Raw genomic sequence first — 24,409 nt, 5'->3', positions numbered from 1 at the left:
GCTGGTTGCCATGAAATTTCCCGACGTAGCCTAACGCATGCTACTATAGTAGTATATAATATGTGTACCAAGACAGAGCGAGCAGACAAACCGATACTTTACAAATATCGTGGCGCACTTCGTGCCCGCTTACAAGTTTCATTTCAATGTATGGCTGACAGAGTCGCCGACAGTGATAGCAGTGTCAGGTCTCGATCTTATAGGGACTTGAGTTGAGCGCGTTTCCCAACAGTACCGCTGAGGCGGAGGGCGATTTCGTACAATTACGATATAAAAAAATCAATAACGATAAGAGAGCAGAGCTCTAATGAATGGGCCCGGTCACGCTTTCGTAAACCAACTGGCTAAAATCAACCGAAGCATTCTTTAAACTTTTAAAGTGACGAGATCTTTCGTATCGACAAGTGACGTCACACTTTCATGACGTACCATTTGAATGAATGTAACATACTTCATCCTCGCGTGGCCGGAAAACGACAGTCGTTATCACACGGGTTTAGCACCTCGTGCCAGCTTACGAGTTACCATGTATATGTTACTTTGTAGGTGATTATTTTTTTGGATTTTTTCACTTTTTATGTATTGCTGATAATTTGGACAACCCATTAGTGACCACTGAGTTGGAGCAATTGTCGTTAAAGGTCTTGCCCAAGGACACATACGCCCACATGGGTAGCAACGTCGAGCCTTCCTCTGGGTTACAGGCAGGCGCGCTAACCACTATGCCACGGCGCCGACGATTTTTTTGACGTCATACCACTATGCAATAAACAAGAAATTAAATTGCTTTGATATTTTATTTTGCAACAATATAAAGTAGTTACGCAAAATAAAGTATAAACGTGATCACTTTTCTTTAAGCTTCTGAAAAATAGAAACAGCAGCGTTACAAAACTACTTTCATAGAAGTTTGTGGCTGGCGTTGGTGGAAAGCCACTACGGCACGACAAGCCCCCAGCCAATGGTAGTGGGTTTCTACTCTGGTGAGAAACCCTTTGCTGGATAGACCTTACCCAAGCAAAGTTAAACAAACCAATGAGACAAAAATAGTACAACGAATACAAACAACACACCGACAAAAAGACAAAAGTAGTACAACAAGTGCAGAGAAATAATGTGCCAAGCATTCAACAAACACAACAGCTCAATCATACAAAAAATGGGTCACGGTTAAAAGGTAATTAACGCGGACATAATCAGTGAAACATCTTCAAAGAAAATATGGTTCAAATCTTGAAGGATAATCATCTGCAGTGTACAAATCATTATATGTCCGGCCACAAGGAGTCGAAGCCGATAACGGCTCCGCATGTCCCAATCACCTGACAAGTCGCCATGTTGGTACCGCGATACTCTCGTCATATCTTCACGCAATATAATATCGTTCGGATGTTAAGCACCGCTTCGACCGTCATGAAACTGCGTCGGGTTGTTACGAACCGCATTAACAGTGACCTAAATAACCGAGCGTAGCACCACTGTATACCGGTAGTGACCCAAATAGGTGAGCGTAGCATCACTATACCGGCTGTGACCTAAAACTAGCGTAGCACCACTGGCGGCGACGTCCACGTAACAACCCAACAGTAACGTAAGTCAATCTAGAACAGTGACGTAACCGCACCGAACGTTGGGGCTTGAAGACCCATCGACGTATAACGTAATTGTAACGTGGCCAGCGTCACAATTAGGCTTTTGTAAATAAAAAATCTGTTTATTTTTTAAACAATCTGTTAACAGAGATAATAATGTTATTAAAATTGAGAGATATTAAATCTAAAATTTTAACCGCGTGTATATTATAATGCGCGTGGATATTACTCAAAGTATTTGTGTACCAACATGCCGTTCTTATCAGGTGATTAGGACAATGCAGAATCGCTAAAGGATTCGACCTTTGCAGAAGAAGCACACAATGACGTGTACAGCAACAAAATCCGATCCAGCAAGATGTTTGCCATAGTTTTATTGCAAATATTTCATAGACATGCAAAATGCACTAAAGTAGTGACTGACAAAAAGGCTGCCTACATTAGATGCAGCATAAATGGGAGACAATCACAAATCCGGCAACACTGTAAGAGTGCTCCAGCAACCACACCCCAACAACACACAACTCCTAAGCCTAAGCAAAACCTCAAACCGGCATCCATATTCGTCGTCTTCGTCTTTGCTCTTCGTCTGCAAAACAAACCTATAAATTTAGTTAAAGATGGTCCGTGTTTTTATCGTTCTATTTGGTAGATTAAAAATAATATTTACAAAATTATATATTCGTATCCCCAAACCTCGGAAGAGAAAAAGAGCATTGTTGAATGTTAAAAAAAACATTAATAGGAAAAATGAGTATTATGTACTTCACGAAACCAACCTTGCCCTACCCTATGCAGTAATACTACGGCAAAAAATACTTTTTTTTATGGTAATAAAAAATATTATACACTACCTTGCGCTTTTCTTCGGCAGCATAAACGCTGACTTTTCTGCAACAATAAAATAGGTAAATGTCAGTTTATATTATGACGTCACAATTACCTTCATTCCTGATTCGCGCTCCTGGTCCTCTTGATCCTGTGTGACGTCACATACCATATTCTAAAATATAAAAAATGCGGTTTTAAATAATAAAGATTATGACGAAACCAAAAAACTTACGAAGTGGGTTCTTCTGTTGCGTCATCACCACTTCGTGACGTCACATCTCTGATGTCATCTAGAAAAAAAACTGGTGTACGTAACAATGCCTATTGTGATTTATACTTTACCAAATCTTTGATCTTCATGCTTCTTTTCTAGCTAACAGCACAATTAATACGCAAGTATAAGTAATGTGCCTTGCGACGACGCAAAGCGCGCATGGGGCCCCATGAAAAAAATGTCGCGAAAAGCAAGCGTATAGAAGAAATCGCAAGATGACGTCGCAAACGTGTGCTCTCGGGCGTACTTAACTATGACGTAATAATCGCGAGCGATGGCGAAGCGGTTATGACGCGATGTCATACAGACGTATTATTGTGACGTAATGCAGCGATTGTGTAAAAGATGTCACGTCACGAGTGACGTGTGTGGTGACAAAATTAAAAACCGTAGAGTAATTCCTGAAATAAGTTTGTTAAATAATAAATTAGATTACAGATAAGATAGGAATGCTAATCGCAAGGCACAATACTAAATATTATAACAGGTTTACGCATACTTGTGTAATATTATAGTCATATTTTAGTGTCTAGTTTTTATTTAAGTAACACTAAATAACTAAATAAAAACATAATTTATAATTAAGTAATACTAAACAGTGGCAATAGTACTTAACTTCAACTCTTGTAGAAGAAACAAATATAATCCTGTACTGAGTTTATCCAAAGAGTGTTGCTGTGTCGCTGCTTCATCCAAACTACCTTGTAAAGTTGCAACATGCTGTAAGGACGGCGCTTTACATGCCTGAGAATCAACGAAAAGCGGGAGACGTCGGCTAATCGAAATGTTTGACGCGGTGGATTTAAATTCCTACGTTTCGAGGTTGCCCTGTGTGTGCTTCCGTACTGTATCTTGGATTGTCGCTTCAACCAATAATTAAACTGTGACATATTTCCTATTCTATACGGGTCAGGTCTGATGGTGAGACACCATGACCTACATGACGACCAGTTTTACATTTAATTTCGCAGCGTTACCGAATTTTTCATGCTTTTGTTACACTTACTAAGTTATATCTCTAAAAGTTCTTAAATAAAATGGCTTCTTTTTTAATTCTAATGATAAATCCAGGAGGACGAGACACCTTCAGCACATAATATCCAAATATTCTGACCGTGTTTTAAACAATTCACAACGGTCCATGGGAGTCGTGAGGCTACGGTTTTATAATTCTTTGAATGTTATTTGTTTACTACCAAATGGGACGGGAAATCAGAATGAAAAGGTGTCCCATCTTACCCCACCCTACAATATATTTTAAACTTACCACATTTGATAAAAAAATCGTTAATTACTCGCTAAACATGCGGTTTAAATCTTAATTTATTACATATATTATTAACTCCCCGTTTGCCCATGCTAAACGTAAAGAGGGACATTTTATTTCAGAACTTTTAGTATATATAACTAGAAAATGTAACAAAAGCTTGAAAAACTCGGTGACGCTGCGAAAATGAATGTAAAACTGGTCGTCCTGTATGTTATATCTCACCAGTATAGAAGTTACAGCTAAATTAGTGGTTAAACGACATTTCAAGATACAATACGAAAGCAGACACAGGGCAACTTAGAAACGTAGGAATTTAAATCCCTCCGCCTCAATAATTTAGATTAGCGGACGTCTTTTACTTTTTGCTGATTACCGGGCAAGTAAAGCGCCGTCCTTACAACACGTTGCAACTTTACAAGGCAGTTTGGATGAAGCAGCAACAAAGCAACACTCTTTGGATGAACTCAGTCCAGGATTAGATTTGTTTCTTCTACAAGAGTTGAAGTTAAGTACTATTCATAATGTTTAGTATTAAACTTAATTAAGACATATGTTTTTGTATATTAGTTATTTAGTGTTACTTATACATTATAAACTAGTATTTTATTGTATTTACACTAGGACTATTTAGGAGTATATTACATACAGGTAAATTTAAACCTATTATAATAACACTAGTATTGTGCCTTGCGATTGGTATGCTTATTTTAATCTATTTTAACATTTAACTAACTTTTTTCTAGGAATTTCTGTACGTTTTTTAATTTTGTCACTCGTGACGTGACATCGGTATACATAATCGCTGCGTTACGTCACAATACGTCTGTATGACGTCGCGTCATACCCGCTTCGCCATCGCTCGCGATTATTACGTCATAGTTAGGTACGCCCGAGAGCACACGTTTGCGACGTCATCTTGCGGTTTCTTCTACTCGCTTGCTTTTCGCGACATTTTTTCATGGGGCCCCATGCGCGCTTTGCGTCGTCGCAAGGCACATTACTTATACTTACGTTAATTTTACTCGCATTACTTACTCTTAAAGTATATTTGTGCTGTTAGCTAGAAATGAAGCATGAAGATCAAAGATTTGGTAAAGTATAAATCACAATAGGCATTGTTACGTACACCAGTTCTTTTCTAGATGACATCAGAGATGTGACGTCACGAAGTGGTGATGACGCAACAGAAGAACCCACTTCGTAAGTTTTTTGGTTTCGTCACAATTTTTATTATTTAAAACCGCTTTTTTATATTTTAGAACATGGTATGTGACGTCACAGAGGATCAAGAGGACACAGCGCGAATCGGAAATGAAGGTAATTGTGACGTCATAATTTATACCGACATTTAACTATTTTATTGTTGCAGAAAAGCCAGCGTATTTGCTGCCGAAGAAAAGCGCAAGGTAATCTATAATATTTTCCATTAGACTATAAAAAGTATTGTTTTGCCAAAGTTAGTTTTCAAAGTATTGAATATTTGTTAGAAAATTAATACAAACTGTACATCACTATATAAAAGCAACCGGTTCCGATAAGATTGTAATAATATATTAGGGTGGGACAACACCTTTAGTGCATTATATTCAAATATCCTGATCGTGTTTTGAACAATTAACAGCGTTCTGTAGGAGTCGTGAGGATACGTTTTTTTAATTCTTTGAATGTTCTTTGTTTACTACCAAATGGGATGAAAAAATAGAATGAAAAGGTGTCCTCTTACCCTACTATATTACTAGATGGGGTAAGATGAATTCCGTTAGAACATATTATCCGATTTGCGTTTTTAACATTTAACAACGCCTTTAAAGTCTTGGGATACAGGTATATAATTCTGTAAATATTCTTTTTTAACCACCAAATGGGACGATGAAGACATGGACCATCTTACCCAAACTTAATTTCGGTTTGTTTTGCAGACGAAGAGCAAAGACGAAGACAACGACGAATATGGATACCGGTTTGAGGTTTTGCTTAGGAGTTGTGTGTTGTTGGGGTGTGGTTGCTGGAGCACTCTTACAGTGTTGCCGGTTTTGTGATTGTTTCCCATTTATGCTGCACCTAATGTAGGCAGCCTTTTTGTCAGTCACTACTTTAGTGCATTTTGCATGTCTATGAAATATTTGCATTGAAGCTATGGCAAACATCTTGCTGGATCGGATTTTGTTGTTGTACACGTCATTGTGTGCTTCTTCTGCAAAGGTCGAATCCTTTAGCGATTCTGCATTGTCCTAATCACTTAATAAGAACGGCATGTTGGTACACAAATACACGAGTAATATCCACGCGCTTTATAATATACACGCGGTTAAAATTTTAGATTTTATCCCTCATTTTTCATTAAAATTTATTATCCCTGTTAACCTATTGTTTAATTTAAAAAAAAAACGGTTTATTATCTATAAAAGCCTAATTGTGACGCTGGCCACGTTACAATTACGCTATACGTCGATGGGTCTTCAAGGCTCAACGTTCGGTGCGGTTACGTCCTTGTTCTAGACTGAGTTACGTTACTGTTGGGTTGTTGCGTGGACGTCACCGCCAGTGGTGCTACGCTAGTTTAGGTCACAGCCGGTAATGTGATGCTACGCTCGGTTATTTAGGTCACTTAGTGCGGTTCGTAACAACCCGACGCAGTTTCATGACGGTCGAAGCGGTGCTTAACATCCGAACGATATTATATTGCGTGAAGATACGACGAGAGTATCGCGGTACCAACATGGCGACTTGTCAGGTGATTGGGACATGTGGAGCCGTTATCGGCTTCGACTCCTTGTGGCCGGACATATAATGATTTGTACACTGCAGATGATTATCCTTCAGGATTTGAACCATATCTTCTTTGAAGATGTTTCACTGATTATGTTCGCGTTAATTACTTTTTAACCGCGACCCATTTTTGTATGATTGAGCTGTTGTGTTTGTTGCATGCTTCGCGCATTATTTCTCTGCACTCGTTGTACTATTTTTGTCTTTTTGTCGGTGTGTTGTTTGTATTCGTTGTATTATTTTTGTCTCATTGGTTCGTTTAACCTTGCTTGGGTAAGGTCTATCCAGCAAAGGGTTTCTCACCAGAGTAGAAACCCACTACCATTGGCTGGGGGCTTGTCGTGCCGTAGTGGCTTTCCACCAACGCCAGCCACAAACTTCTATGATGAAGTAGTTTTGTTACGCTGTTTCTATTTTTCAGAAGCTTCGAGAATAAGTCATCACGTTTGGTTTATTGCGTAACTACTTTGTTGCAAAATGAAAATAAAATACCAAAGCAATTTAATTTCTGGTTTGGTTTGGTGTAGCCCACTAGGGCGTCAGAATCTTGGTACGTCATGAAAGAGTGACGTCACATCTCCATACGTCACTTAAAAGTACGTCAATACGTCTTAGGTATAGGACCTCCATACGTCACTTTAAATTACGTCAGTCTTAGTACGTCAATTGACTTAGGTATAGGACCTTAGAGCTTTGCTCTTTTGTCACCATTATTCCTACTATCGCGCATAGTGGTAAGCGCGATGCGCGCCAAACTCGTTTCCCTATAGGCTTATAAGACCGAGGCTTGACACCGCTACCAATGTGGCGACTAAAGATAATACATGTACATATACGTATATGTACTATCTATGGGGCGACAATCAGTCATATATTGAAATTGGTGGGCGTGCACGAAGTGTGCCACGAAATTAGTAAAGTGTCGGTGTGCTTGGGCACTCGCTCTGTCTTGGTAAACACTGGCTAAATATGCGGTTTAAATCTGAATTTATTACATAAAGTATCAACTCCCCGTTTGCCGATGCTAAACTTTAGGATGTTTATTAAAATGGCGGGAAATTTTATAACTTCGCTGCAATTAAAGTTCAAAATTTAATAAAGTCAATATTCAATACGTTTAATATCTCGATATAAAAATGCCTCAACCAGACTACATTTTCACCGTGAAACTACCTCCAATGCAGCGGCTGTGTCACGTAGTGTTGCAATTGCCCAACGGTTTAAATACGTACGCAATACAGGTAAACTTAATACCCGTTTTGTTGCATACTTTATTTGATTATTGCAACTGTGTTTTGAGGTTCTGAAATGCAGACAACTGTTGTATTTATGCGCCGACGTGCTCGCATCTCCACGAACCAACGACCGAACACTTATTGATGTGGTAATGCATGTGCAACTTTACAAACGCTTGCTGAGTTCACTTTGTCAACGGCTAGATTTAAAGGTGAAATAAAAACACTAAGATTGACATGCACAAAATCCTTACTGTATTTCTTTACACACGAATCGTTCAACTCTATGAGCACTAGATCAGGGTCAGATTCGAGAGTTTATTACAATTAAAATGGACAGACACGGAGCTTTTCTTTTCATGGCCAATAACTGCATGTGACATATGTTATTTAAACCACTAATTAAAAATGAGTTTAGTACTGTGGGGAAAGATGGGACACTTTAGCACATAATATTGTAATAAACCTAATCATGTTTTAAACAATAAACAACGATCTATGGGAGTCGCGAGGATACGATTCTATAGTTCTTTGAATGTTCTTTGTTTACCACCAGATGAAAAGAGAAAATAGAATGAAAGGTGTCCCATCTTCCCCCCACCATGCTATATATATATATATGCTTTACAGGCAATTCATGCTTCTGTTGTTCAAAACTATGTCATTGAAAGATGTGTTCGATACACACTGCATTTTAAGCTAAGTCCGCAATGGAATGCAGTAGCTGACTACTTGATTCATGGACCGGAGTTTTTGACTTGCCGTGCTAAAATGGAAGCTGTCAGTAAGATGGAATTTTTATCTGTAACAAAACTACATTTTTGTGTATATTTATATATATACATTTTTAAACCTTTTTATCTGAAAGTTTTTCTTAAGTAGTTTTTAACTTTAGCAAGATTTTAACAGCAGTCGTTTATTAATGCACCTATTTTCTTATTAAGTTAGTCCAATCACTTGAGTTGTTGAAAATTTATTTGTCAGCATAATCGATTAGCCTATGCAACCTTTTTTATTTTAAACTCTTACTGTTGTTCGTTACAATTTTTGATAACTTTAACATAATACTTAATTCATAAGAAAAATTACATTTAATTTCTTCATGTAGAGCTTGATGTGAAAATAGTTGATGGTGAAATGGTGTTGCTTGTTAACGCTCATCTTGTTCGTCTTCCTCCTGCAGAACTTGAACATTTTAGGATCTGTCCAGACGTATGTTTATTGTTTAATGTTTACATCTTTTTGTAAATAGTAATAGATCTTCAAGACATTTTTTTTTATATTTCATTATTCTTAAAATGAAGAAAAAAATGTTTAATTAGTATTAGTTTTCAAAAGTGTGCCTAAAATTGTAGATAAATAAATAAAATTGTATTCAATATCATTCACAATACATGTTTTAGGCTTTAGAGAGATTTCAAAATGATTCTAATTTCAAAATACATGAGGGAACCATAAACCTTCCTACCTGCCATGTATTGCCAACAATGAACAGAGCTCAAGTCATTGCTGTTTCACATAATGTGACAACTGACACATTGAATAGTATGTTGAAAGGATGTTCAAATCTCAAGAAATATTGGAAAAATTTGGTAAGAATATTAAATGCAGAATTTCTGTGTTTTTATTCTCACATATCGTTATACCACTGTCACACTGATGTTCTGTTTCATACACATTGTGACATTGTGTTTGCTTCGCATTACAAAATAGACCATTCGACTTTGTCAGTGTTTTTTTCTTGTATGGTCGACAATTTAGACAAACCATTAGTGACCACTGGGTTACACTTAGGGTTAGCAGTGACAAGCCCTAAACCTAAAATAATTTAAAACAGCATACAATGTCCTATAATTAGTTTGTGTATTTGTGCATAACAGTCGTAGTTTGAAGGCCTTCTTCAGATCTTGATTCTAAAGTTTAGATATTACTGTTTTTAAAAATTGTTGTGTACATCAAGCTCACTGCTCAATTGAATGAATAAATTTATCCTCTTGTGGCCTGAAAACGACAGTCGATATAACACCAATGCTGTGCACCTTATGCCAGCTTGCGAGTTACCATGTATGTTACCTATTAATATTTTCTTATCTTTACCAGATTTTGTTATATGTTAAAGTTTAACTATTTATTTCAGTATGGTTATCGACTTCCAGAAAAAGATGAAATATACTGCAGTGTATTGGTGATGAATATGAATGGCCATTCCTTTACGTACCCACTAACTTGCTTACGTACAAGACCAATTCAATGCATGCCACGATGCGATGCACCAGACATCACGAGAGTAAGTAAAATTTTTATTTTTTTAAATTTATAAAAAAGTTTAGGACATTTTTTTTTAAACTTTTTAAAAGCAAAACAAAACATTTTTAACAGAATTTTATGGCATCTGTTCAGCAAAAGTTTGAAAAACTGTGCGGGTTTTCGCTCGTATTTACTTCACCGCCCTCTATTGCTACAACATTACTCTCACCAGCTTCTAATGTAAGATTATCTATTGCATTATCATTCATGGAAATTTAGGTTACTTAAGAAATTTTTATAAAGTTACTAAAAGGTTTTGATAGGGCTTAATCTAGCTTTATCTTTAAGTTGTATATAGATCAATATAGTCTTAGCTTAGACCAAGTAAAAGATGAGGTGGTACAACATCAGTTTGTTAGATTGTGTTACAAAATTTTAGCAACAGGTTTAGTTAATAAAGCTTGTAATTATCTCAAGCTCATTGCAAAGGGCAAAAATATGCAGAGCATTTACTAGCACAGTCAGTCTAGAGTTTTTATCCTATAAAGTACTTTTACAGTTAAAGCCTGAAGTGAAACAGAATCTTAAGATAGCACCGTTGCCATCTATAAAAGGTCCAAGTGCTAGCAAGCCTTCAAATTTTAACTCTTCCTTTATGTCAGCATCATCAGTTAAAGTAAGTATATTCGCTCTTTATTATGAAATTTGTAAGTGGTATTCTTCTTTATATTATAATCTGTTGTGCATAAAAGGCACCCAATCCAGAAATTATTCGATCCAGTCAAACAAATCAGCATTTAAATAAAGGTAAGTTCCTGGTTTTATAGTTTTACCATATAGTAGAATGGGGGAAGATGGTACACTTTTTCATTCTATTTGTCCAACCATTTGGCAGTAAGCAAAGAACATAACAAATATAAAACCTTATCCTCACAATCCAATTGGCTGTTGGCAATTGTTTAAAACACGATCAGGGTACTTGGATATTATCTGCTAAAGGTGTCCCTTCTTCTCCCAACCTATTATATAATAAATAAAGTAATCATTTACAGATACAATACAATGTGTTCCTAATGTTGATACAATAAAGAGAAGTTTGCCATTGAATGCAAATGGAAGGTTAGTGCCTGTGTTCGGAAAGAAAACCAAGACATTTCAGCCACCAACGAAAAACAAACCTGCAACTTCTGGTGCAAAAAAGAAGGGAAAATTTGACGTGCTTTTTCAGTCTGCAAACAAGGGGGGCAAGCCCAAAAAATCAAAACATAAATTTGATAGCCTGTTTTGCTCTGCTAGCAATTCAACAGACAAATAATATTTGTTTTGTAATATAATGTGTATAGTAGGGTGGGGAAAGATGAGACACCCTTTCATTCTATTCTGTAATATTATATGTATAGGGTGGGGAAGATGGGACACCTTTTCATTCTATTTTCTTGTCGAATTTGGTAGTAAACAAAAACATTCAAAGAATTCTAAAACTGAATCTTTACGACTTCCATAGATGGTTGTTAATTGTTTAAACTTGATTAGGAATCAGGATATTTAAAAAGCCCTATCTTCCACCACCCTACTATATAATATATATTTTTTTTCCTGTAATATATGTAAATAATAAAATTCTATTTTAGAATCTTTTACCCTAATCAAATCCTACTTTTTACATATTTTTGTATATATAATGTACATAAACTTAATGTTTATTCCTTTCTTGCAAATTGTTTTTTTTTTTTTCATGAAATACAAAAAAATGGAGAAAATTTCTTTCTGTTTATTGTGACATCATACTGAGTTGTAAACGTAACATCGAAGAGAATTTTTACACAATACCCGTACAAGAACCATAAACCACTACTAAGCAAACATGCAACATTTGAAATCTACATTATATAGTAGGATTCGGTCTTACAAGATTGGGGGCCTGTTGCATAGTGTTATTTTCTTGGTAAAAAGATACCAAGAAAGACCAAGAAAATCTTCTATGCAAACTGCAAAATTACAACAGAACTGGTAGTTGTAATTAGTATTACTCCTATTAATTGCGGGACACTGGAAATAGAACAGCAAGCAATCATTAATATTTACATTAAAGCAGCGTGATATGGATCTTTGTGTAAAAATAAACCATCTGACATCAGTTTATCACACAGTGATAATGAAACAACCAAAGTTTTCCATAAATTCGTTAAATTGTTCTGCCAACTTTTTGAATCTAAAATATGAAGTCCCACAACCATCCCCTTCAATCTTGTACTCTGGGCTTTCGTTTTCTTGGTGAACGCCTGCTGCTGTAATAAACATGAAAATTAAACCTAAATACGAGTAAATTTTATATATCAAAAATTTCACAACAGTTTGGTAAAGATGCTGTACCGAAAAAAAAAAAAATACGGAACAATTTTGATACTCAATACTTTAAAACCTATTTGCCAGTTAGGAAGATACAATATAACACAAAACAATTAATATTACTCACTTCACTGGACTATTATCATCTTCAAGAGCTTGAATTTCATCGTCATCTTTCTCCAGATCTTCTTTAGTTAATTTATCTCCATCACCTGTCTCCTCTGTTGCAGCTTCTGTATAAAAAGATATTTGATGCCATGATTTATAGTGTGTTAATAGTACTGGAAGAACAAACAAGTCTTACTGGCCAAACAATAAATGGATTTTCCAGGGTGAAAATATTGTATGTTTTTATCTTATCATGCTTGGATTTATACATTGAAAATTACCCCATGATTTTATACAATTTAAAATTAATAGTACTGGAAGAACATACAGGTATAATTGGCCAAACAGTAAATAGATTTTCCAGGAGGAAATTATTGCACAGTTTCTCAACATGCTTAGATTAATAACAAAACAAGGTGAAATAACAACAGCAACTTGTATAATAACATTTTCCTAAGCCATAAGGTATCATTATTGCATAGATTTTGTTTTAATGAGGATTTTTGTTCATTACGGTAAATCACAACGCTTGTATAAATACACCATAGTTACCTTCCTCTTCCTGACTTGCTTCTTCCTTGTTTTCATCTTGAGAAGCCTCTCCATCCTCTTCTTTTTCTTCCTCCTGAAAAATAAAACTCACTTATTGTTGCTGCAGAAAAAATATCCAATCAAATCTAAGAAGCATTAAAAGATGCGTTTATATAAAAAAATATCCTAATCCTATTCTTACCTTGTCATTTTCATCTTCATTTTCAGACTCATGTGGGTCATCCGGTGTGGCTTCATCAGTCTTCTTAGGATCTGCCTTTTTCTTACCACTGCAACCAAAATTTGAACTTACATTTTTTTAAAAATATTTTCCAAAATTATTTTACCGTAAAAAAAAGTTTTACAAAATAAATTTACCCGCAACAGAAAGCAAAGAGCAGCACAGCCGGCAGTCCAACCACCAGCACATAAATGATCCACAACCACGGCTTTTCTTCAGTTGCTGAAAGCAGTCCTTGTACAAAGCTTGGCTGCCAAAATAGGGTTCAACTTTAAGAATATAAATATAACTTTATCAACTACACACAACAGTGCGGCTACTATTACACCTTCCCCCTTTCCCAAATAAATCTACAACCCATGCAAGTTAACCTCGTCTGTATTTTTTCTTCTAAGACGCCTTCGTTTCCCCTTTGATTTTTTTCCTTTCTTTGATTTCTATTTTTATTTAATCATTATTAACTTTTGAGTCAACAGCAAAATCTAAACTACCCTGCTACCAAACACCCGCCATGCACCAGTACACGTGCCTTCTTTTTATTTTTCTTCCTTTTCTTTAACTCATTTTCCCTTTTCGCCTCAAGTCTCTTTATCTCCTTATATTGAGAACAATTTTTCAACAAAACCAAGAATTTCTGTAACTTTCCTAAAAAAAACTAAAAATACCTCTTTCTCGGCTCGAATTTGCTTCTTCAGTTTCCAGGTCTTCTCTGCGTAATCATCAGCCACTTCACGATCATCAGTGATGAGGATGTTGTCGAAATAAATGTCCTCGCTCATGGACCACAGTTCGAAGCCAACTGCTCCCTGCAAAATATTATTCTCACTTAATTATGTGACACACCAAAAACAACAAGTTGCTATTTATTCATAAAAACTAAATTTATAAATAATAATACAATAGGTTTAATTTAATGCAAGTAAGGTCCTTCAGCAAGACATGCCATAGAACCTGAAACTTAGGCCAATATTGACCAAAAAAAATACAACAGGTAGGTAAACCGCACACATTTAAAGGAGCAAACATAATTATATACCACTTAATTACATTCACCACAACACCTCTGAAAAAACCATAACAAACCACTCACAATTGGTGACATCTTGTAAGGCAATTCATCTTCAAAGTAGCCGGGGTTTGGGATCATCCTTGGCTTCCAAATACCTTTGTATGCTGGGTTTGCTATTTCAGGAGCCGACCATATACCTTTGTATTCAGGGTTGTCAATCATGGGTGGCTCCCATGTCCCACAACCAGCAGCCTCCGCACATTTTGGATTATCGACCTAGAAAAAATAAAATTGTATGCTACTTTTACCATACAGATTTTAAAAAACATAACCAATAGAAACAGTAGGGCTAATTATATAAAATTCCAGGGGTTTGTGACAACAAAGTATGCCAGCTGTAAGAATAAGTTTGTATGCTTTTAAGAATATTTTAAGTTCTCCCGATAAGCTTGCATACCCCGAAAATCTAGGGGTTGTTGCAACTTCTACAAAATTCTCCCAATAAGCTCGCATACCCTGCACCATAAAAACCTACACCACTAAACAATAAACTAGCCCCCCCAAAAAATATTTTTCTTAACCAAATTTTTGTAAAATTAACCAAAATTTCTCAACCATAACCAAATCTCCAACAGACCTCCCAAAGCTTGAAAGCGGTCCTTACCTTAGGAGCTTCCCATTCTCCATCCATCTCCTCATCCCAATCTTCTGGCATACTCGCATCCGGATCAGGTATGTAAAGAGGTTCATCTTCAAGCCAACCTTCCGGCATTTCAGCATCTGAATCAACAATTCTTGCTGGAGCAGTTTCATCCCTAAAATATAATTTTAAAAAGTTAGCATTTTAACTGAATTTACACTATGTGCCCTGATGTAACGTTTTGTATTCTAAAAATTAAGTGTTATTCAAATTCTACAATATGTGCACTAGCCACTAATTTACCATTTTGTATTCTAAGATTTGTGTTATTTAAATTTGGTTCATTGCTGAGTTACTATCCATAAGTAAATTAAATGAGACTTGTGTACAAATCTTTTTTTTTTTTAATACAAATGTATTATACTAACTACTGTGCCACCGATCACAATTTGGTCTTCAACATATTCCTGTTGCAAAAAAACCTTTTAACAGTCAACAAAAATTTACAACACAGTTCCAAAGCTTTTAACTATTTATAGTAATTGCCCCTTTTAAACAAATGCTACAAAATAACAAAGCAGATGGTAACCTAAGACTCTGAATAATTAATGACCACCACGGAAGACAAATGCTCAAAATGATAAGTAACTTATTACCAATCATCTGGTTTTGTTGCATCCGGATCAGGTATCATCTCTCTCTCATCCCAATCTTCTGGCTTCTTGTCATCTTTGTCTTCAATTTCCTTTGGTGGTACGACAGGAGGACTAAAAAAACACAAGTTATATAAAGTTTAATAAACATAAATGATTACATAAATGTCCCTACGTAATTACTGCATGTTACAACATCAGACCTATGTAGAATGATCAGTTTTATTCGTAAATGTAACTTATGCCAAATCCTTGAAAACAGAGCTTTTGTAAAGCTTTATGAACATAAAGAATAAACTAATGTAATTTAATAACTACTGCATTTAAAAAAAACAGGCCTATATATATATACACATATATATATATTCTCAATTTTGTTTATAAAAGTATCTTACGTGAAATCCGTCAAAAGATTTCCAGAATTAATCACAGTTTGGTCAATAAGAACTTGGAATGAATTGTCTGGGTTGATGACAAGTGTGTAAAGATGGGATGCTTTATCCGTGTAATAAGATTTGAAGTCTGTGGTTGGTTTATTGGCGTGTTTCTCCTCAATCTCACCGGTTTTAGGGTTTTTGTGGCGGAAAATGAAGTGTAACTGGGAGAATGTGATGCATATTTAGCTTCTGACATGTTTATTAATAAATCTGTTTCATTTTCCATATAGGCTATTAAATATTTAAAATTTTAGTCCTGTTACATAGCAAATTGTGGAAGAAAAAACCTTTTCAAACAACGGCAGGCAATTTTACAGCAGACATGCTGCTACTGATATTGGGCCTTTTACGACACAATAAAACTCAAAACTCAACAAAAATACCTTGTAATCTTCTCCACATTTATCAGGGCCAAACATGATTGTGTATGGTGTCTTGTCTCGGAAATCACTCTGCAAAGGAGAATATGAAAATAGTATTACAGTTTTAAATAACTTTTCATGCCGTTTTTACAATTACTTTGCCATTATCATATTAACATACAAAATTAACCCATTATGCTATTTTTACAATTATCATATCAACCTACCAAGTCCAAACCATCCGAATGTGTCAGCAGTTTCACGTATGCTCCTCCACATTCAATTCCAGTTTGAAAATTTACCTCATACTGCATTATGAATGGTTTGCCTTCAAATTTATAGACTGTGTCAAGACTTGCCGCAATAGCATGATGCCTACACAAAACAACAAGTTTTAATGAAATGGTTCATTAAACATTTACATTCTGATGTAAGTTATTTTATAAATGATACAGCTGGTATTTCTATTTATTCACATATTGATAATCATTTTACTTGTCTTCTTTGATTATGGTAGCGTAGCGAAGATTTAGCAATATTTCATACGAAAAGACAGGGTATTTGACCAAAACAACAGTTGTTGTTAAAATTTGTTAAAACACACTTACAATTGAAAACATATTTACATTTAATTTAAATTACAAAAAACGTCCTTACTTTGCTTTGCCTTTTAGTACAAGACCTAGATCACCGGGCAATGCGTTTTCAGCCAGACCCTCAACTGCCCAGTTCCCATTATATTTAGCAATATCTGAATCAACTCCATCTTTAGTGGCTTGTGACTGTGTCCAACTACAAAAAGAAAGTAATATTACATTAGTAATATAATATTGAAAGTTTGATTTTCTCCATAATTTATGCAAATTTGATATTTTGGTGGAAAATTTAAACGTATGTAGTTTGATCAACACTGTTGTAATAAACCTTAATAAATTAGCGAATCCACTCAAAAACAAACTTCCCAATTTTATATAAGAACTCTATTTTACTTACCTTTCTAATGCATCATCTGAGTCAAATGGTTCATCTATGAACACATTTCCACTTGGAACTGGTGTAACATAGGTAGGACCCTGTAATGTAATATCCTGTTATAAAACATGCTGAATAACTTTGCTATAAAATATAAAAGTTGGGCTTACCGTAGACTCCTGTGCACAAACTAATCCAAAACACAATACCAATGTAATAACTTTCCACATAGTGCACTATAACATGAATAAATATATTAACCTATACAAATATGAGTACAAAACGACCTATTGGTTATAAAAGAGAGGTTAATTTCTGTTCTGCATATACAACATGAATAAAATTTCTCGCAAAGCAAAATAATGGACGCTTTCCTACGAAAACGTCTTATCGCCTTCTTTCTTGCTGATACAATAGTGCGCTGAATTGGTACGACAGAATTTAATTAAAATATAATAATTAAACAGAGCGAAACCGCCACAGGGAAATCCGCTAGCTAACATACGGTAAAAGAAGTGTGCAACTGCTAATAATAGATCATGTGAGCTTGGAACTGGCACAAACTCACAGAGACTTCAGTCGCGGCAGTTAAAACAAACGATCATTCTCGATCGCGTGGTGTTCGGTGAATGGACGAAATGGGATTAGTCATGCGTAAACTACCGGGAACCCAACTGTTTGGTCAGCAGATCGCCAAGTGGGTCGCTTGCCTGTTTTAAAATTTGCACTAAACGAAATGTTTTTGCCTTCCATCGTTCCGTAATGTGATTTTAGACATGTGCTTAAAGTTTCAGTTATTTTTGGCGGAAGTAATTGACTTCATCGTAATGGAAATACCATTATCGCTATATAAATTAATTTGTAAAACAATTTTTGTCACCAATTTTTGATAGAAAGGTATTTGAAAATACAAACTTGAGCGAGTGATTTGCTCATAGATATCGTGTGCGCTTAAAATCCAAGATGGATGCGCCCGTGTTTTCACGCAGACCAAACACCTGACGCAATGGCCGCTGTCTGCATATCGGATATTTTATTCGCAATGCGGAACACATGTCTACTTAAATAGGGCGTTAAGCTCTGTAACTGTAATTCTTTCGTGACCCAATTATTGGGGCTAAGCAAATATTACATGTACATACGATTATACGAACGTACCATAGTTAACTTAAAGCATATATACTATATATATTAGTATATATGCTTTGGTTAACTTATTCTAACATCAATTCTTCACACTGTTAACAGGCTCATACGATACGTGTAGCAAACTCTTTACAACAATACGAACGCATTTAAACCTGGAAACACCTTAAACTTTATTTTCATGGCTTCAATTTCTGGAGTCAACCAGTCTGTGGAAGCATCTGCTGGGGACCAAGTTAAGCAGTTCAAAGAATTTCTTTCTTCATACAACAAACTGACAGAAGGATGCTTTGCGGACTGTGTAAATGACTTCACGTCACGAAAAGTGTCATCGAAAGAGCTGGACTGTTCATTACATTGCTTGCAGAAATATCTAAAAACAACTGCTAGAATTTCATTGCGTTTTCAAGACCATTTGCAACAAAATAACACTTTTGCAGCTCAAAATCCTGCAAATTGATCGTTATTTATTTTATAGTGTTAATTGTTGACAAATTTGTAACACCTGCAATTAGAATTTTTGGCACTTGGTGCCTGTGTCACTCTACCAGTATATATGATCAACATGTTACCGATTAAAAAATTTCCATCCAAGTACATATAACCATATACTCACTGTTTGCAAACATTTTTCACAATTAAAATTTTTAAAGGACCACAAATTAGGTCTCGTCTTACCCTGATATGTTAACTTATAGCATCACAAAGAGATTATGTCTCAGCTCCGGCATTTCATCTCGCCATTTAAGAAGATTAATTCATAAAGAAGTTAGAGTTAGGTTTGCCCCATCACCTACAGGTATGGTTTCACTTCTTGTTCTTGCCAAACTATTGGCTGATTGCATATATAATACAACTGCAGAAAAACCATATTTTACTGATGTCAGTGCTATCTTAAATGCACGTCAATCGAGAAAAAACATAACATGACTTGTTTTGTATTACAATTATTTGCCACAGAAACACACAGCTAAATGACCCCGAAAATAAAAATCTTTGTAGTAAAATTTTTCATATATGTTTTCTCACTTAAATTTGTTTCTGTATTTTTTCAGGCTTTCTTCATATTGGGGGTCTTCGAACAGCATTATACAACTACCTTTTTGCTCGAGCCAACAATGGAAAATTCATCGTTAGAATTGAAGACACAGATCAGACGAGGGTCGTCGATGGAGCAACATCCAGTATTTTATCCACGCTAGAATGGGCAGGATTACATCCGCAGGAGAGTCCGGAAAAAGGAGGAGAGTTTGGTCCCTACATCCAGAGTGAAAGAATCAAAAGTTATCAAGCGTAAGTTTGCTTTTTACATTAAATGGCGATGTATGTTTTTTTATGTTTCAAAGATATAGTGAAGCTATTGTTACTGTTGAATATATAAAGACAGAACATTTTGGCAATAACTTTTGTAAGTAAAATCCTACCTTACAGTTACACTGCATTTTATTAACTAATATTGCTCCTAATAATTTTTAAAAATTTGCTGTGTCAAACCATGCCATAGGCCTATCAAATAAATTCAAATTTGAAATTGTCCGTCAGGATAGCAAACAAGCTAGTAGACAGTGGAGCTGCTTATCGGTGTTTTTGTTCTCAAAGAAGGTTGGCAATTTTGAAAAAAGATCAAATCAAAAGAAAAGAAACTGGAAGGTGGTTTCTAGTTTTGGTGTCTGAATGAATGAATGTAACTTACTTTATTTTCGCGTGGCCGGATAACCACAGTCGTTAAACAGGAGTGTTCTGTTTCATACACCTCGTGCCAGCTTACGAGTTACCGAGTATGTTACTTTGTTGGTTTTTATTTTAGGGTTTTTTTAGAGACAGGCACGCTAATCACCTGTGCTACGGTGCCGAACTGTGTTTTTAATTCATTATTGTTCAGATACGACAACAGATGCCGAGAATTAACGGATGCAGAAATTAATTCAAATCTTGATCAAAAAGTTCCCTATGTCATCAGACTTCGCTTGAAAGATGAATTTCACCAAATTGAGGATGCATTGTTTGGGAAAGTCAGTCATAATGCACATTTTGAGGGGGATCCAGTTATTTTAAAGTCAGATGGGTAGGTGGAATTAATTGTGTCAACCTGTAACTTTTAGTTTTTTTTTAATAAAAATGTGCCAATTAGATTTTAAACAGCAAAAATGTTACTTACCTTTTTACCAATAAAATTTTGTAGAAGCAAAAATATCACTCAACGTTTTACTGATAAGAGTTTCAAAGAGGTAAAAACGCTACTCAACTGGTCATTTTCACAAGCGAATTTACCAGGTTTCCCACCTACCATCTTGCTAATGTAGTAGATGATCATATGATGCAGATATCTCATGTGATACGGGGAAAGGAATGGCTGACATCTACCACAAAGCATGTTCAAATATACGAAGCGCTCGGCTGGGAAGTTCCCACCTTTATGCATCTTCCTTTACTCATCAATAAAGATGGCTCAAAGCTGTCAAAACGACAAGTAAGTTTAATAGTTTATATTGTTTGTATGTATGAATGTAAGTATAACTTACTTTATCCTCGCGTGGCCCAAAAACAACAGTCATTATACAAGTGTACTGTTTCATACACCCCATGCCAGCTTACAGTTACCAAGTATGTTACTTTGTGAGTTATATTTTTGGGGTATTTTTTTATGTTTTTTTTTCTATTCTATGAGAGTGATGTTCCGCGGCGTGGCACACCATGGGCCCTATGATTTAAACATGGTTTAAGTTTGATTTCAATCATATTAGAGTAAAACACTGATTTACCAATATTCTGTTCAAAGATAATTGGTAGTTAGGGTTCAAATGGCTACCAAAGTGTCATTACGTATGTACCTCAGTCTGGGTGTATGTGTCTTTTCTCGTTTGTGTCCTTGAGCACTTAATGGCCATTTCTTTAACCCAGTGGTCTATTATGGGTTATTTAAATTGTCAGCCATACATTAAAAAAATAGATCTAGTAAAAGAAAACCACCCACAAAGTTACATACATGGTGACTCAAATCTAGCCGAAAAGTGAAACAGAACACCATGTTATAACAAATTCGATAGCCCCGCCAGTGAGGGTGAATAAAGATAAATTTATTTATTTATTCAAAGTATAGAATTGCTTGTTGCACCCCTGCATTACAGAGTAAAATATTAAAAATACAGTTCATTTTTTTATTTCCATTTTCTCCAGGGTGATGTTTACGTGGAAGAATCAAGAGCAAAGGGGTATTCCCCATGTGCGTTACTGAACTTCATGGCTTACTATGGTTCAGGGTTTCCAAATATTAACTTTCCTGTGTGTGCATCAAACCACTATGAGCTGCTAAATATTTTGGAACAATCATTTAACCCTTACAGAGTAGGTGTCATTATATTAGGACTGCAATAAATAGATTTTTCCGAAAATCTTGAAAGACTTTTGAAAATAGATGCGTAGTTTATTTACATTCGCTGTAATTGTGCACAAAATAGTTTCCTTTATACGAGTACTGTACATCCATGGATTGTTTTATTACAGTGGTTCTTTACCTAAGTAATAATTGTATGGACAGTTGTTTGTTCTTTCGTTGCAGCTTGTTCTTTCTGATGCTATTGTCGACTTTTCGAAGCTTGATGACTTCAGTACATTGCTCACAAAACATAAGTTTGAATCTAGTGATAAAAAAGTGATGCAGGGCGTCAGGAAAGAGCTGTACCAACTCTTAGAGCAGAAATTCGAAAAAGAACTGATTTTTAACCAAGAAGAATTCACTGCAACAGAAATTGATAAATATTTAAATGGAATTCTGTGCAGTAGAAAGGTAAATGTATTTTTATTGCACTGAAATTTTATTTTTCTCTGTACAGGTATTATATTAAATTGGATATGACCAGCTACTTAAATAGGCCAACTCTGGCCAAAAGGCCCAAAATACCTAGAAACACATTAAGATTCATTATTCATTATGTTTACATATTGTGTTTATTCCCTATATTTTTTTTATGTAAAAGACAATGGTTAATATTAATACCTAAAAAAATTAATAAATTATATTATTTAACTTTATCAATTTAAATGCAAACTAAATAAATATTTCACAAAAGAAACTGCAAAAAATGATTGAATTCAAAAATGTACAGTTCGGAGCATTTTGATTAAATGATGAAAGGTGATACAGTTGCATTCTTCTGTTTAAATATTTCGTTCAAGATTTCTTGTACAATGTTTTTAGATCCATATCTACATTACAGTGATATTGTGTTCCCAGGGTCACATTGTAAAGCTGAATGATCTAATTAAAGAAGAATATGATTATCTTTGGTGTCGTCCACAACCACTAATAAGCGAGGAAGATACAATGTTTCATGAATTTCTGTATGACTTTATTAGGTATGGCACTGGAATCTTTTAATGGCATTAACTTCAGAATTTTCTTTATTGTGAAGCTCTTCTACAAATCATTTTGGCCTATTTATCCTACAGAAAATTGTTTTAACTATAACATTATTTATTCTAATAAAGACAAATTAAAAAAAAAGCTTGGAAAATAAATCTGCAAAAAAGGGATTTTGATTTATCTAACCATGGCAAAACAACAATAGGCATATTTATGGTATTTGTTTTATTTGTCTCTTCAATTACGATAGCAAAAATTTAGAAATATTCTAGACAAAAAGAGAGGATATAGCAACAAAACAACATTTGTTTATACAATATGGTTTAATTCATGTACTTTCCAGGTTCTTAAACACTGTAACATGGGAACCATTGGATGTTGAAACTATTGCTTCTTATTTAAACAATCATGGGAGGGAAAAGGGCTTGCACTACCCTAAAGTTATGAAGTTTCTACGCAAATTACTGTCTGGAAGAGAGGTATAGTATGTTGGTGGAAAATATAAATTTTGTTCAATATTTTTTACTATCAGTTTTAATACGTAATTTGTTTTAAGATAACAGTTTTTAAATCTTAGGTAGGAAACCAAGCAGTATTTATAAAAACAAAGATAATTAATGATAGGTTCCATATATGCCTATCTTCTAAAAAAGCCATAGTGGGCTTTCTGCCATATGAACATGTTTACACCTTTAATTAATCTATCATAACGCAGTTAACATATTAATACGTCTGTGTAGACTTTTTACATATAGTTATTGTATTTAATTCCAAGGCATGCATGCCTACCCATGTTAGTCGCAACTAAAATTAATGAAAAGCACTGTTTGTGTAACACTTAAAGGATAAATACAGTGTGGCATATATTCGAAAGCTTGAAATCTGTTGTTGTGGCAGAAAATCAATTCCAATAAATTAAGCGTCAATTTGATTGATTCAAGAGGCTTAGGTTGTGACTGTGTAATCTCACTTCAATTGAAATGCTGATTAATTCACGCCACCTTGGTCCCTGGGGTAAACAATAGGTTACACGTTGCAACTCTTAATCACTGTCACGCCGTTTTACTGTTAAAACCTTTGGGACATTGTGACAAGGGTGTCAAGTTTTTGAATTGTTCATTATTGCAGCAAGGGCCAAAGATAGTGGACTTGCTGCTGATGCTGAACAAGAGAGAATCACTGCTGAGGTTGGATAGAGCACTTTCTAACATAGAACGAGAGATAGAGTAAGAAATATGCATATTAATGATGGATTTTTCTCTAATCTTAATACATTTTATTTTAGGGTCGAATATTTAAGAAAAAAATAATCCGTTGCTCCTACTTTTCTTTGCTGCCATTTTATGTCTTTACAAAAAAAAAAAAAAAAAACATACTTCA

The 24,409-nt window shown here is 35.1% G+C and overlaps 3 protein-coding genes and 1 long non-coding RNA gene across 6 annotated transcripts; 2 read left to right on the top strand and 2 right to left on the bottom strand.

Annotated features, from left to right (window-relative positions):
- Positions 1–658: 658 nt before the first annotated feature.
- LOC149731520 (uncharacterized) lies at positions 659–4,151 on the bottom strand. Its single transcript, XR_016385703.1, has 4 exons — positions 2,656–4,151; positions 2,536–2,595; positions 2,447–2,483; positions 659–2,181 (listed from the first exon to the last, which is right to left on the bottom strand). It is a non-coding gene; the product is annotated as an uncharacterized LOC149731520 (long non-coding RNA).
- A 1,341-nt stretch (positions 4,152–5,492) lies between these two features.
- On the top strand, positions 5,493–12,193 carry LOC149731519 (uncharacterized protein C18orf63-like). Its single transcript, XM_089884816.1, has 10 exons — positions 5,493–7,977; positions 8,037–8,183; positions 8,602–8,755; positions 9,080–9,183; positions 9,375–9,563; positions 10,109–10,258; positions 10,351–10,458; positions 10,778–10,894; positions 10,971–11,025; positions 11,271–12,193. The coding sequence occupies exons 1-10, from the start codon at positions 7,873–7,875 to the stop codon at positions 11,531–11,533; spliced, it is 1,392 nt and encodes a 463-aa protein (XP_089740942.1). The 5' UTR covers positions 5,493–7,872; the 3' UTR covers positions 11,534–12,193.
- Positions 11,970–17,851, bottom strand: LOC149731518 (calnexin-like). Of its 3 annotated transcripts, none has more exons than XM_089884802.1 (15): positions 17,691–17,851; positions 17,542–17,621; positions 17,206–17,340; positions 16,776–16,923; positions 16,570–16,638; positions 16,145–16,347; positions 15,753–15,863; positions 15,121–15,271; positions 14,538–14,732; positions 14,113–14,253; positions 13,585–13,697; positions 13,409–13,514; positions 13,228–13,300; positions 12,695–12,800; positions 11,970–12,506 (listed from the first exon to the last, which is right to left on the bottom strand). In XM_089884802.1, the coding sequence occupies exons 1-15, from the start codon at positions 17,748–17,750 to the stop codon at positions 12,461–12,463; spliced, it is 1,737 nt and encodes a 578-aa protein (XP_089740928.1). In that variant the 5' UTR covers positions 17,751–17,851; the 3' UTR covers positions 11,970–12,460. The 3 variants fall into 3 exon arrangements, with proteins under 3 accessions (XP_089740928.1, XP_089740929.1, XP_089740930.1); XM_089884803.1 differs by having other exon boundaries at positions 11,970–12,503; XM_089884804.1 differs by having other exon boundaries at positions 13,409–13,496.
- Positions 17,852–18,723: 872 nt separating this feature from the next.
- LOC149731517 (nondiscriminating glutamyl-tRNA synthetase EARS2, mitochondrial-like) lies at positions 18,724–24,409 on the top strand. The gene is made up of 11 exons (XM_089884806.1): positions 18,724–19,465; positions 19,722–19,959; positions 20,209–20,316; positions 20,549–20,731; positions 20,941–21,136; positions 21,844–22,011; positions 22,226–22,453; positions 22,901–23,022; positions 23,373–23,508; positions 24,158–24,255; positions 24,315–24,409. Exons 1-11 carry the CDS (start codon positions 19,351–19,353, stop codon positions 24,337–24,339), a joined length of 1,617 nt encoding a protein of 538 aa, XP_089740932.1. The 5' UTR covers positions 18,724–19,350; the 3' UTR covers positions 24,340–24,409.

The sequence above is a fragment of the Ciona robusta genome, chromosome 9 (assembly GCF_009617815.1).
Source record: "Ciona robusta chromosome 9, ASM961781v2".
Taxonomy (NCBI): domain Eukaryota; kingdom Metazoa; phylum Chordata; class Ascidiacea; order Phlebobranchia; family Cionidae; genus Ciona; species Ciona robusta.
Note: the sequence above shows the minus strand (reverse complement) of the source record. Positions and strands in the feature narration are given on the sequence as shown.

Bases quoted from the DNA above. Each gene is read 5' to 3' on its own strand.
- LOC149731519 (XM_089884816.1), top strand. From the start codon at position 7,873: ATGCCTCAACCAGACTACATTTTCACCGTGAAACTACCTCCAATGCAG. The intron at 8,184-8,601 runs GTGAAATAAAAA...TATGCTTTACAG, and splicing joins GTCAACGGCTAGATTTAAAG to GCAATTCATGCTTCTGTTGT. The intron at 9,564-10,108 runs GTAAGAATATTA...TATTTATTTCAG, and splicing joins AGAAATATTGGAAAAATTTG to TATGGTTATCGACTTCCAGA.
- LOC149731518 (XM_089884802.1), bottom strand. From the start codon at position 17,750: ATGTGGAAAGTTATTACATTGGTATTGTGTTTTGGATTAGTTTGTGCA. The intron at 16,639-16,775 runs GTAGGTTGATAT...TCTCCTTTGCAG, and splicing joins ATTCGGATGGTTTGGACTTG to AGTGATTTCCGAGACAAGAC. The intron at 13,515-13,584 runs GTAAATTTATTT...AAAAAATGTAAG, and splicing joins CTCTTTGCTTTCTGTTGCGG to TTCAAATTTTGGTTGCAGTG.
- LOC149731517 (XM_089884806.1), top strand. From the start codon at position 19,351: ATGTTAACTTATAGCATCACAAAGAGATTATGTCTCAGCTCCGGCATT. The intron at 20,732-20,940 runs GTAGGTGGAATT...CGAATTTACCAG, and splicing joins GTTATTTTAAAGTCAGATGG to GTTTCCCACCTACCATCTTG. The intron at 22,012-22,225 runs GTAGGTGTCATT...CTTTCGTTGCAG, and splicing joins AATCATTTAACCCTTACAGA to CTTGTTCTTTCTGATGCTAT.